The sequence below is a fragment of the Entelurus aequoreus genome, linkage group LG05 (assembly GCF_033978785.1).
Source record: "Entelurus aequoreus isolate RoL-2023_Sb linkage group LG05, RoL_Eaeq_v1.1, whole genome shotgun sequence".
Classification (NCBI taxonomy): domain Eukaryota; kingdom Metazoa; phylum Chordata; class Actinopteri; order Syngnathiformes; family Syngnathidae; genus Entelurus; species Entelurus aequoreus.
Window position 1 is genome coordinate 86046684 of NC_084735.1, and position 12123 is coordinate 86058806.

Genomic DNA, 12123 nt, shown 5'->3' on the forward strand with positions numbered 1-12123 from the left:
CAGCTCTGATAAATGTCTTACTTACAGTGCTCTGAAAAACAGTTTTAAAAAGTAATTAATTATAGTTACTCGTTACTTTACTCGTTACTTTACTTTACGGAATTACTCTTTAATAAATGTAATTAATTACAAGGGTAAGTAATTTATACGTTCCCTAAAAAACAAAAAAAAACTTTCAATATTTGGCATGCGCATTTGAGAGATGTCTAATACGAGAGTACAATGTGCAGAGTCTGTGCTTTTTAAAAGGCGTGGCCTGTTGCCTAGTGACGTGTGACGTCATCGAGGGTGTCAACGGAGCTGTGTTTTTTCAGCTTTAGCAGTTAGCAGCGGCACTTTGTCGGCTTTGACGCCATCTCTTTAGAATATTTTCAACGGATTGTGTTACCGTTGCTTAATAAAGTGATTGAATGTGCTTCCATGGCTGTCATATCTTCTTGTCAACAAACGGGGTATTGTTTGGATGGCAAGTTTGTCATGTCAATCATCGATTTGTTGTTCAATATTCTTTTCACTGGATTGCGTTACCGTTGCTTAATGAAGTGATTGAATGTTCTTCCATGGCTGTCATATCTTCTTGTCAACAAACGGGGTATTGTTTGGATGGCAAGTTTGTCACTTCAATCATTATTTTTGTTGTTCAATATTCTTTTCACCGGATTGCGTTACCGTTGCTTAATAAAGTGATCGAATGTGCTTCCATGGCTGTCATATCTTCTTGTCAACAAACGGGGTATTGTTTGGATGGCAAGTTTGTCACTTCAATCATTATTTTTGTTGTTCAATATTCTTTTCACCGGATTGTGTTACCTTTGCTTAATAAAGTGATTGAATGTGCTACCATGGCTGTCATATCTTCTTGTCAACAAACGGGGTATTGTTTGGATTTTAAATTTGTCACTTCAATTATGGATTTGTTGTTCAATATTCTTTTTCACCGGATTGCGTTACCGTTGCTTAATAAAGTGATTGAATGTGCTTCCATGGCTGTCATATCTTCTTGTCAACAAACGGGGTATTGTTTGGATGGCAAGTTTGTCATATCAATCATCGATTTATTGTTCAATATTCTTTTCACCGGATTGTGTTACCTTTGCTTAATAAAGTGATTGAATGTGCTTCCATGGCTGTCATATCTTCTTGTCAACAAACGGGGTATTATTTGGATTTTAAATTTGTCACTTCAATTATGGATTTGTTGTTCAGTATTCTTTTTCACCGGATTGCGTTACCGTTGCTTAATAAAGTGATTGAATGTGCTTCCTTGGCTGCCATACTGTATCTTCTTGTCAACAAACGGGGTATTGTTTGGATGGCAAGTTTGTCACTTTAATCATTGATTTGTTGTTCAATAATCCCATTGTGTACGTATGTGGTTGTCTGCTGTGTCACAGTGTGATGGTGCCTCTTCCTGTTTGATATTAAGTTCATTTTAGTGCGATACTGCTTGTTGCTTTCACCAGTAAAACGATATTTCCTGCATTGAACTTGCTGCACTAATGACGCCGTCTTGTTGTTAAAAGTCATTAATTGGATTTTAAAAGTAACTACGAACACTGCTTACTTATCTGTATCTAATCAACAATACGATGAGGCTAAAAACTTTTTTTTTTTTATTGATTAAGGATCGTTACAAATAAGAATGGCGCGGGCGCCATGCTCACCCGCGTGTTGTTTTCCAGGAGTGGGAGTCCAAGACGAGCACGTAGACGCTGTGACGTTGACGGCAGACAAAGAGGAAGAGGAGACACTTTGTGTGTTGGACCACGTGGGCGGAGTCACGCATAGAGGCCCCTCCCCCCTCAGCTCATCTACATATCGTAAGGACGTCAAAGTGACTGGCACTGACGAGGCGTGCACGTGAGCGACACCGATTTGATTCGTTTCAATGAAAAAGCAAAAGTTGTAAGTGTGGGGTTTTTTGCATGTGAATGCTGAGGAATATGTTATTTCTTGTATTTATTTATTTTTCTATTTACGTTTTTTTTTTTTTTTAACTCTTCCAAGCCATTGCAGCATCACAATGCTCATTCAGGACACAAATGCTTGCGTTCCAATTTTTTTAACGTCAAAATTTTCTTTGAAATTATTGACTAATTTTTTCCAGAATTCACTACGATTTTCATCCCACAAGTTACGGAGGTCAATTTGTGTCTTTATTACGAAAGCTTTTTTGGACACTGAATTTTATTGCATTAAATTATATCGACAATTTCATTGAATAAAAATTTGGGAGCAGAATTTGCGTGTTTAAAAATTCAGTGTAAAATAAATAAATAAATGTATTTAAAAAAAAAAACATTCATCCATTTTCTACCGCCTGTCCGTCTTGGGGTTGCGGGTGGGCTGGAACCTATTATAGAGTTAAAAAAAAAAAGTATGTTTTAAAAAATTCAGTGTAAAAAAAAAAATCGGTGAAAAATTTCAGTGTAAAAAAGGTTCTGTTTATAAAATTTTTGTGTAAAAAAAATTTGAGTAAAAAAAAAATTCTGTCTAAAAAAGGTTCTGTTTGTAAAATTTTTGTGTAAAATAAATTTGAGTAAAAAAAAAATTCAGTGTAAAAAAATGTGTGTAAAAAAAAAAAATCGGTGAAAAATTTCAGTGTAAAAAAGGTTCTGTTTGTAAAAATTTTGTGTAAAAAAAAATTTGAATAAAAAAAAATTCTGTCTAAAAAAGGTTCTGTTTGTAAAATTTTTGTGTAAAATAAATTTGAGTAAAAAAAAAATTCTGCGTAAAAAAACCTACAAAATTCATCCATCCATCCCTTTATTTACAGCTTGTCCCTCTTGGGGTCACAGGGGGCTGCAGCCTATCATAGTGTAAAAAAAAAAAAGTGAAAAACATGCAGTGTAAAATTTTCAGTGTAAAAAAGGTTCTGTTTGTACATTTTTTTGTGCAAATTTTTTTTGAGTAAAAATAAAAATTCAGTGTAAAAAACCTTACAAAAATTATCCATCCATCCATTTTCTACAGCTTGTCTCTCTTGGGGTGACAGGGGGCTGCAGCCTATCCGAGTGTAAAAAAAATCTGTGTAAAAAATGCGGTGTAAAAAATGTTCTGTTTGTAAAATGTTTGTGTAAAAAACTTTTGAGTAAAAAAAAAATTCAGTGCAAAAGAAAAATACAAAATTCATCCATCCATCCATTTTCTACAGCTTGTCCCTCTTGGAGTCACAGGCGGCTGCAGCCTATCCGAGTGTAAAAAAAATAATTGAAAAACATGCAGTGTAAAATGTTTAGCGTAAAAAAGGTTCTGTTTGTGAAAATAAAAAAAATCAGTGTAAAAAAACCTTACAAAAATTATCCATCCATCCATTTGCTACAGCTTGTCTCTCTTGGGGTGACAGGGGGCTGCAGCCTATCCGAGTGTAAAAAAAATCTGTGTAAAAAATGCGGTGTAAAAACGGTTCTGTTTGTAAAATGTTTGTGTAAAAAAATTTTGAGTAAAAAAAAAATTCAGTGTAAAAGAAAAATACAAAATTCATCCATCCATCCATTTTCTACAGCTTGTCCCTCTTGGAGTCACAGGCGGCTGCAGCCTATCCGAGTGAAAAAAAATCAGTGAAAAACATGCAGTGTAAAATGTTTAGCGTAAAAAAGGTTCTGTTTGTAAAAATAAAAAAAAATCTGTGTAAAAAAACCTTACAAAAAGTATCCATCCATCCATTTTCTACAGCTTGTCTCTCTTGGGGTGACAAGGGGCTGCAGCCTATCCGAGTGTAAAAAAAATCTGTGTAAAAAATGCGGTGTAAAAAATGTTCTGTTTGTAAAATGTTTGTGTAAAAAAATTTTGAGTAAAAAAAAAATTCAGTGTAAAAGAAAAATACAAAATTCATCCATCCATCCATTTTCTACAGCTTGTCCCTCTTGGAGTCACAGGCGGCTGCAGCCTATCCGAGTGTAAAAAAATCAGTGAAAAACATGCAGTGTAAAATGTTTAGCGTAAAAAAGGTTCTGTTTGGAAAATTTTTGTGTAAAAAAATGTTGAGTAAAAAAAAAATTCTGTGTAAAAAAACCTTACAAAAATTATTCATACATCCATTTCTACAGCTTGTCTCTCTTGGGCTTTCGAGGGCTGCAGCCTATCAGAGTGTAAAAAAAATCCTTTAAAAAAATGCAGTGTAAAAAATGTTCTGTTTGTAAAATGTTTGTGTATAAAATTTTTGAGTAAAAAAAAAAATCTGTGTAAAAAAAAAAAACAACCTACAAAATTCATCCATCCATCCATTTTTTTACAGCTTGTCCCTCTTGGACTGACAGGGGTCCGCAGCCTATCCGAGTGTAAAAAAAAATCTGTGAAAAAAATGCTGTGGAAAAAAAAAATCTGTGGAAAAAAATGCTGTGTAAAAAAGGTTCTGTTTGTAAAAATTTTGTGTAAAAAAAATATTCAGTCTAAAAAAAACTACAAATATCATCCATCCATCCATTTTCTACAGCTTGTCCCTCTTGTAGTCACAGGGGGCTGCAGCCTATCCAAGTGTAAAAAAATCAGTGTGTAAAAAAATTAAGGAGAGACAATCAAAGTAAAAAAAAATTGAAAAAAGGTTCCATCCATCCATTTTCTACCGCTTGTCCCTCTCACAAGTCATGGGGGTCTGCAACCGATGCTGTGTAAAAAAAATGTTTGTAAAGATCCAGTTTGTAAAAAAATCTGTGTAAGAACAAGGTTGTAAAAATTCGGTGTAAAAAAAAAAAATTTGAAAAAATTTAGTGTAAGAAAATCAGTGTAAAAACTCATCCATCTATTAATTTTCTACCGCTTGTCCCTCTAGGGGTCACGGGTGGCTGCAGTCTATCCCAATGCAAAAACAATGTTTGTAAACATTCAGTGGAAAAAGAAAGTTTGTAAAATTCAGTGTGAAAAAATACTGTGTAAAAAAACCTTCAAAAATAATCCATCCATCCATTTTCTACCGCTTGTCCCTCTCAGGGGTCATGGGGGACTCCAACCTATCCCAGTGTAAAAAGAAAATGTTAGTAAAAATTCAGTTTGTAAAATGTCAGTGTAAAAATAAAATTCAGTGTGTAAAAAAATACAAAAAAATTTGTATAAGAAAATCAGTGTAAAAACTCATCCATCCATTCATTTTCTACTGTTTGTCCCTCTCTAGGTCACGGGTAGCTGCAGCCTATCCCAGTGTAAAAAAAGTCAGTGTAAAAAATACTGTGTATAAATTTCAGTGTCAAAAAATTAAGTTTGTAAAAATGTTGTAAAAAATTTCAGGAGAGACAATCAATGTAAAATAAAACAATTTGAAATGTTGTGTAAAAAATAATCCATCCATCCATTTTCTACCGATTGTCCCTCTCAAGGGTCATGGGTGGCTGCAACCTATCCCAGTGTATTAAACATTTTTTTGTAAAAATTCAGTGTAAGAAAAAGTTTGTAAAAATTCGGTGTAAAAAAAAAAATTTAGAAAAAAATTTAGTGTAAGAAAATCAGTGTAAAAATTCATCCATCCATTCATTTTTTACAGTTTGTCCCTCTCGGTGTCAGGGGGGAGATGCAGCCTATCCCAGTGTAAAAACAATTATCTTGTGAAAATTCAGTGGAAAAAAAAAAGTTTGTAAAATTCAGTGGAAAAAAATTCAGTGTATAAAAATGTAGTATGACAAAAATTCAGTGTAGAAAAATGTTTGTAAAAATTCTGTGGAAAAAAATCAGGGTATAAAAATTTAGTATAAAAAAAATCAGTGTAGAAAAAATACATTTGTAAAAATTCAGTGTGAAAAAAAAACAGAAAAAAATTTAGTGTAAGAAAATCAGTGTAAAAAATTCATCCATTCATTCATTTTCAAATTTTGGTGTCAGGGGGGATGCAGCCTATCCCAGTGTAAAAACTATTATCTTGTAAAAATTTAGTGAAAAAAAAACTGTGTAACATTCAGTGTATAAAAATGTAGTATGAAAAAAATTCAGTGTAGAAAAATTATGTTTGTAAAAATTCATTGTAAAAAAAATCAGGGTATAAAAATTTAGTATAAAAAAAAATCAGTGTAGGAAAAAACACATTTGTAAAAATTCAGTGTAAAAAAAAAAAACTGTGCAAAAAATATAGTGTAATAAAATCAGTGTAAAAATTCATCCATCCATTCATTTTCTACCGTTTGTCCCTCTTGGGGTCAGGGGGGAGCAGCCTATCCCAGTGTAAAAACAATTATCTTGTAAAAATTCAGTGAAAAAAAAAAAGTTTGTAAAATTCAGTGTATAAAAATGTAGTATGACAAAAATGTAATGTAGGATAATTATGTTAATAAAAAAAATCAGTGTAAAAAAATATAGTATTAAAAAAAAATCAGTGTAGAAAAAATACATTTGTAAAATTTCAGTGTAAAAAAAATTCAGTGCAGAAAAATTAGTTTGCTTCAAAACCCAAAACCCTCATCGGGTCAAATAAACCTGAAGCTCGTCCTGAGTCAGGATCCGTTGCTTGAGTCTTCATTTACCGCAAGTGAGTGTTGGGTTTTGACGCCACACATATTTCCGCACTGATATATTTTTATACTGAATATTAAAACACTGTACTTTAACACATTTTGCTCACATCTTCAATAAAATTGTGAGCATACTTTGATTTCCAAAATTCAGTGTCCATAAATTGTTTTGTCATACAGACACAAATGAACCTCCATTACAAATTCCACATGAAACATTCAGGCCATAATTCCACAATTCCCCATCCGGCATCTTCAGCATTCACACAACACTTCCACACAAATTATTATTATTAACGTCGTCTTCTTTACTGTTGCACTTTATATTGTTGTCACACAACTCTGAAACATAAATACTTTACCGACAAAAGCTTGTGCACAAAATTTATTCCAGTCCACAAAAGGCAGCGTGCTCCTATTGGTCCATTCATGTCACCCGGCTGCTTCTCATTGGCCCATTCACCAGCGCTGTGTCTCACCTGGCGCCCTCTGGTGGAGGAGCGTGTGCGAGCAGGAAGGCATGCAGCTACAAAGAGGAGGGAGGGTTGGTCAGCAAGCGCTCATGCGACGATCAAAAAGTGCGAAAGTGTGGACAGACGGCGGACATGCGCGCGCACATGCATGCGAGGAAAGGAATGGGGTGTAAACGTGGTTTCCAAGCAACAGATACTTTTTTGGTTGTGTTAACAGTCTTGAGTGTGTGACTCTCAGCTGAGTCAACTCTGATTGTCTCTCCTCTATTTACATCACAGTGGCTCCTTCAAGCTCCTCCCACTTCCTCCTGACAGCTGGGCGTGGCCGCCTGAGATCCGTTTTGGGGGGCGGGGGGCTAGGATAGGTCGTTGCTGCTGGGGGTCTTCCCGCCGTTAAGTAGAGCCGACGCGCTGCGACTTTTTGTGGGCGTGGCGCTGCCTGAGCGGGACAGCTCTGTCAGGTCGTGGAGGGACGGCTCTCTGTACATGGCCACTGCGCACACACACACACACACGCACACACACACACACACTGATTTTCGGAATCTGCTGCAAAAATGATTGTCATTGTATATTTTCATTGTATAATATTTCAAAGTATAATTGTTGGTGTGAAGTAATCACAGCTTTAAATGGGTCAATAATTCATAACAACATTAATTCTTTTTTTTTGAGCGATGACAGTTAAAAAAAAAAAATATTGGTGATCCAAAAGGGCCCCCACTCTTAAAAGTGTTAAAATAAGCCATTCATTTATTTTATTGTATTTTATTTTAATGTCTAGATAAACTTAATTTCTGTCTATAATTTTTTTTTAGTTCTTTTAATTATTTTTTTTTGTTTTGTTTGTTTGTGCCCCCCCCCCTTTTTTTTTTTTATTAATTTAAAATAAAAAATAAAAAACACAAAATATGCAACATGCACCCCCCCCCCCCCAAAAAAAAAGAAAGAAACAGGTCTAAGTGGAATATTTGATGTGAAGAAGTAGTAGGTCAATAATTCATGACAACACTGATTTTTTTGATTTTTTTTTAGCAATGACAGTTATAAAAAAAAATATTGGTGATCCAAAAGGGCCCCCACTCATAAAAGTGTTAAAATAAGCCATTCATTTATTTTATTGTCTCTTATTTTAATGTCTAGACCAACTTAATTTCGGTCTATAATTTTTTTTAGTTCTTTTAATGTTTTTGTTTTGTTTTGTTTGTTTGTGCCCCCCCCCCCTTTTTTTTTATATTTAAAAAAAAAAAAAAAAAAAAAGCACAAAATATGCAACATGCATTCCCCCCCAAAAAAACAAAACAAACAAAGGAAAAAAAACAGGTCTTAGTGGAATATTTGATGTGAAGAAGTAGTAGGTCAATAATTCATGACAACACTGATTTTTTTAATATTTTTTTTAGCAATGAAAGTTAAAAAAAAAAAAATATTGGTGATCCAAAAGGGCCCCCACTCATAAAAGTGTTAAAATAAGCCATTAATTTATTTTATTGTATTTTATTTTAATGTCTAGATAAACTTAATTTCTGTCTATAATTTTTTTTTAGTTCTTTTAATTATTTTTTTGTTTTGTTTGTTTGTGCCCCCCCCCCTTTTTTTTTTTTTTTTAATTTAAAATAAAAAACACAAAATATGCAACATGCACCCCCCCCCCCCCCCCCAAAAAAAAGAAAAAAAAACAGTTCTAAGTGGAATATTTGATGTGAAGAAGTAGTAGGTCAATAATTCATGACAACACAGATTTTTTTTTATTTTTTTTTTTAGCAATGACAGTTAAAAAAAAAAATTGGTGATCCAAAAGGGCCCCCACTCATAAAAGTGTTAAAATAAGCCATTCATTTATTTTATTGTCTCTTATTTTAATGTCTAGACCAACTTAATTTCTGTCTATAATTTTTTTTAGTTCTTTTAATGTTTTTGTTTTGTTTTGTTTGTTTTTTGCCCCCCCCTTTTTTTTTTTTTTTTAATTAATTTAAAATAAAAAACACAAAATATGCAACATGCATTTCCCCCCAAAAAAACAAACAAACAAAGAAAAAAAAACAGTTCTAAGTGGAATATTTGATGTGAAGAAGTAGTAGGTCAATAATTCATGACAACACTGATTTTTTTGATTTTTTTTTTTAGCAATGACAGTTTAAAAAAAAAATTATTGGTGATTTAAAAGGGCCCCCACTCATAAAAGTGTTAAAATAAGCCATTCATTTATTTTATTGTATTTTATTTTAATGTCTAGATAAACTTAATTTCTGTCTATAATTTTTTTTTTAGTTATTTTAATTTTTTTTTTTTTGTTTGTTTGTTTGTGCCCCCCCCCCCCCCTTTTTTTTTTAAATTAATTTTAAAAAAAATAAAAAATCACAAAATATGCAACATGTATTGCCCCCCAAAAAACAAACAAACTAAGAAAAAAAACAGGTCTAAGTGGAATATTTGATGTGAAGAAGTAGTAGGTCAATAATTCATGACAACACTGATTTTTTTGATTTTTTTTTTTAGCAATGACAGTTAAAAAAAATAAATATTAGTGATCCAAAAGGGCCCCCCACTCATAAAAGTGTTAAAATAAGCCATTCATTTATTTTATTTTATTTTATTTTAATGTCTAGATAAACTTAATTTCTGTCTATAATTTTTTTTAGGTTCTTTTAATTATTTTTTTTGTTTTGTTTGTTTGTGCCCCCCCCCCCCCTTTTTTTTTTTAATTTAATTTAAAATAAAAAATAAAAAACACAAAATGTGCAACATGCACCCCCCCCCCCAAAAAAAAAAAAAAAACAAAGAAAAAAAAAAAACAGTTCTAAGTGGAATATTTGATGTGAAGAAGTAGTAGGTCAATAATTCATGACAACACTGATTTTTTTGATTTTTTTTTTAGCAATGACAGTTAAAAAAAAAAATATTGGTGATCCAAAAGGGCCCCCACTCATAAAAGTGTTAAAATAAGCCATTAATTTATTTTATTGTATTTTATTTTAATGTCTAGATAAACTTAATTTCTGTGTATAATTTTTTTTAGTTCTTTTAATGTTTTTTTTTGTTTGTTTGTTTGTGCCCCCCCCCTTTTTTTTTATATTTAAATTTTTTAAAAAAAAATGCAACATGCACCCCCCCCCCCCCCCCCCACCCCCCACCCCCCAAAAAAAACAAAAAAAACAAACAAAGACAAAAAAACAGGTCTAAGTGGAATATTTGATGTGAAGAAGTTGTAGGTCAATAATTCATGACAACACTGATTTTTTAGATTTTTTTTTTAGCAATGACAGTTAAAAAAAATAAATATTGGTGATCCAAAAGGGCCCCCACTCATAAAAGTGTTAAAATAAGCCATTCATTTATTTTATTGTATTTTATTTTAATGTCTAGATAAACTTAATTTCTGTGTATAATTTTTTTTTAGGTTCTTTTAATGTTTTTTTTTGTTTGTTTGTTTGTGCCCCCCCCCCCTTTTTTTTTATATTTAAAAAAAAAATAAAAAAAAAATGCAACATGCACCCCCCCCCCCCCCCAAAAAAAAAAACAAAAACAAACAAAGACAAAAAAAAACAGGTCTAAGTGGAATATTTGATGTGAAGAAGTAGTAGGTCAATAATTCATGACAACACTGATTTTTTTTTTTTTTTTTTTTTGATTTTTTTTTTAGCAATGACAGTTTAAAAAAAATCCCACTAAAATGATTGGTGATCCAAAAGGGCCCCCACTCATAAAAGTGTTAAAATAAGCCATTTATTTATTATTTTAATGTCTAGATAATTACTTAAATTAAATACTTAATTTCTGTCTATAAGTTTTTATAGATTTTGTAATGTTTTTTTTTTTTTGTTTCTTTGATGCCCCCCCTTTCCCCCTTTTTTTAAAAATCAGGCTAGAATGAAAGTTTTAGAATGACCTTCCCAAAGTCCTGACTTAAACGTGTGGACAATGCTGAAGAAACAAGTCCATGTCAGAAAAGCAACAAATTTAGCTGAACTGCACCAATTTAGTCAAGAGGAGTGGTCAACAATTCAAGCAGAAGTTTGTGGATGGCTACCAAATTATTGCAGTGAATCTTGCCAAGGGACATGTAAGCAAATATTAACATTGCTGTATGTATACTTTTGACCCTCACATTTTCAGTAGAGCCATAATAAATTCATAAAAGAAGCAAACTTCATGAATGTTTTTTGTGAGCAACAAGTATGTGCTCCAATCACTACATCACAACAAAATAAGAGTTGTAGAAATGATTGGAAACTCAAGACAGCCATGACATCATGTTCTTTACAAGTGTATGTACACTTTTGACCAATATAAATATATATATATACACATAAATATATATGTATATATACACATAAATATAAATATATATATATATATATATATATATATATATATATATATATATATATATATATATATATATATATATATATATATATATATATATGTATATATATATATATATATATATATATATATACATATATATATATATACATACATATATATATATATATATATATATATACACACATATATATATACATATATACACACATAAATATAAAAATATATATAAACACACATAAATATATATAATAAATATATATATACACACGTATATATATATATATATATATATACACATATATATATATACATATATATATAGTATATACTGTATATATACACATATATATATATACACACATATATATATATATATACACACATATATATATATGTATGTGTGTATATATATATTTATATATATATATATATACACACACATATATATATACATATATATATGTGTGTAAATATATAGATATATGTATGTGTGTATATATATATTTATATATATATATGTATGTATATATGTGTATATATATACGTATATGTATATATATATATGTATGTGTACTGTATATGTATAGATGTGTATATGTATATATATATAAGTATATATGTATATATATATATATCTGGGGAAACTATATATATATGTATGTATATATATATATATATATATATATATATATGTATGCGTATATATATATATATATACACATACATATATATATACATATATATATATATACTCATACATACATATACATGTTTTTTTTGGTGTTTTTTCTTGTATGCTCTTTTTGTCAAATCAACCTCAGTTCTTTATGGCAAAACCCACAAAATGCAGTATTTTCCCTTAAAGATATTTCTAAATGGATGAT

The 12123-nt window shown here is 31.1% G+C and overlaps 2 protein-coding genes across 8 annotated transcripts in view; one reads left to right on the top strand and one right to left on the bottom strand.

Moving 5' to 3' along the window:
- The window catches only part of LOC133651195 (actin filament-associated protein 1-like 1), a 41493-nt gene extending 36149 nt beyond the window's left edge, over nucleotides 1–5344 (top strand). For all 7 annotated transcript variants that reach the window (XM_062049207.1, XM_062049211.1, XM_062049213.1 and 4 more), the window contains one exon: nucleotides 1683–5344. In XM_062049207.1, the coding sequence (XP_061905191.1) occupies nucleotides 1683–1709 (27 nt within the window). In that variant the 3' untranslated portion in view covers nucleotides 1710–5344. The remainder of the gene's footprint in view (nucleotides 1–1682) is intronic.
- Nucleotides 5345–6736: 1392 nt separating this feature from the next.
- The window catches only part of LOC133651196 (fibroblast growth factor 13-like), a 6770-nt gene continuing 1383 nt past the window's right edge, over nucleotides 6737–12123 (bottom strand). Inside the window, exon 5 of the mRNA XM_062049215.1 lies at nucleotides 6737–7400. Within this exon, the coding sequence (XP_061905199.1) occupies nucleotides 7264–7400 (137 nt within the window). The 3' untranslated portion in view covers nucleotides 6737–7263. The remainder of the gene's footprint in view (nucleotides 7401–12123) is intronic.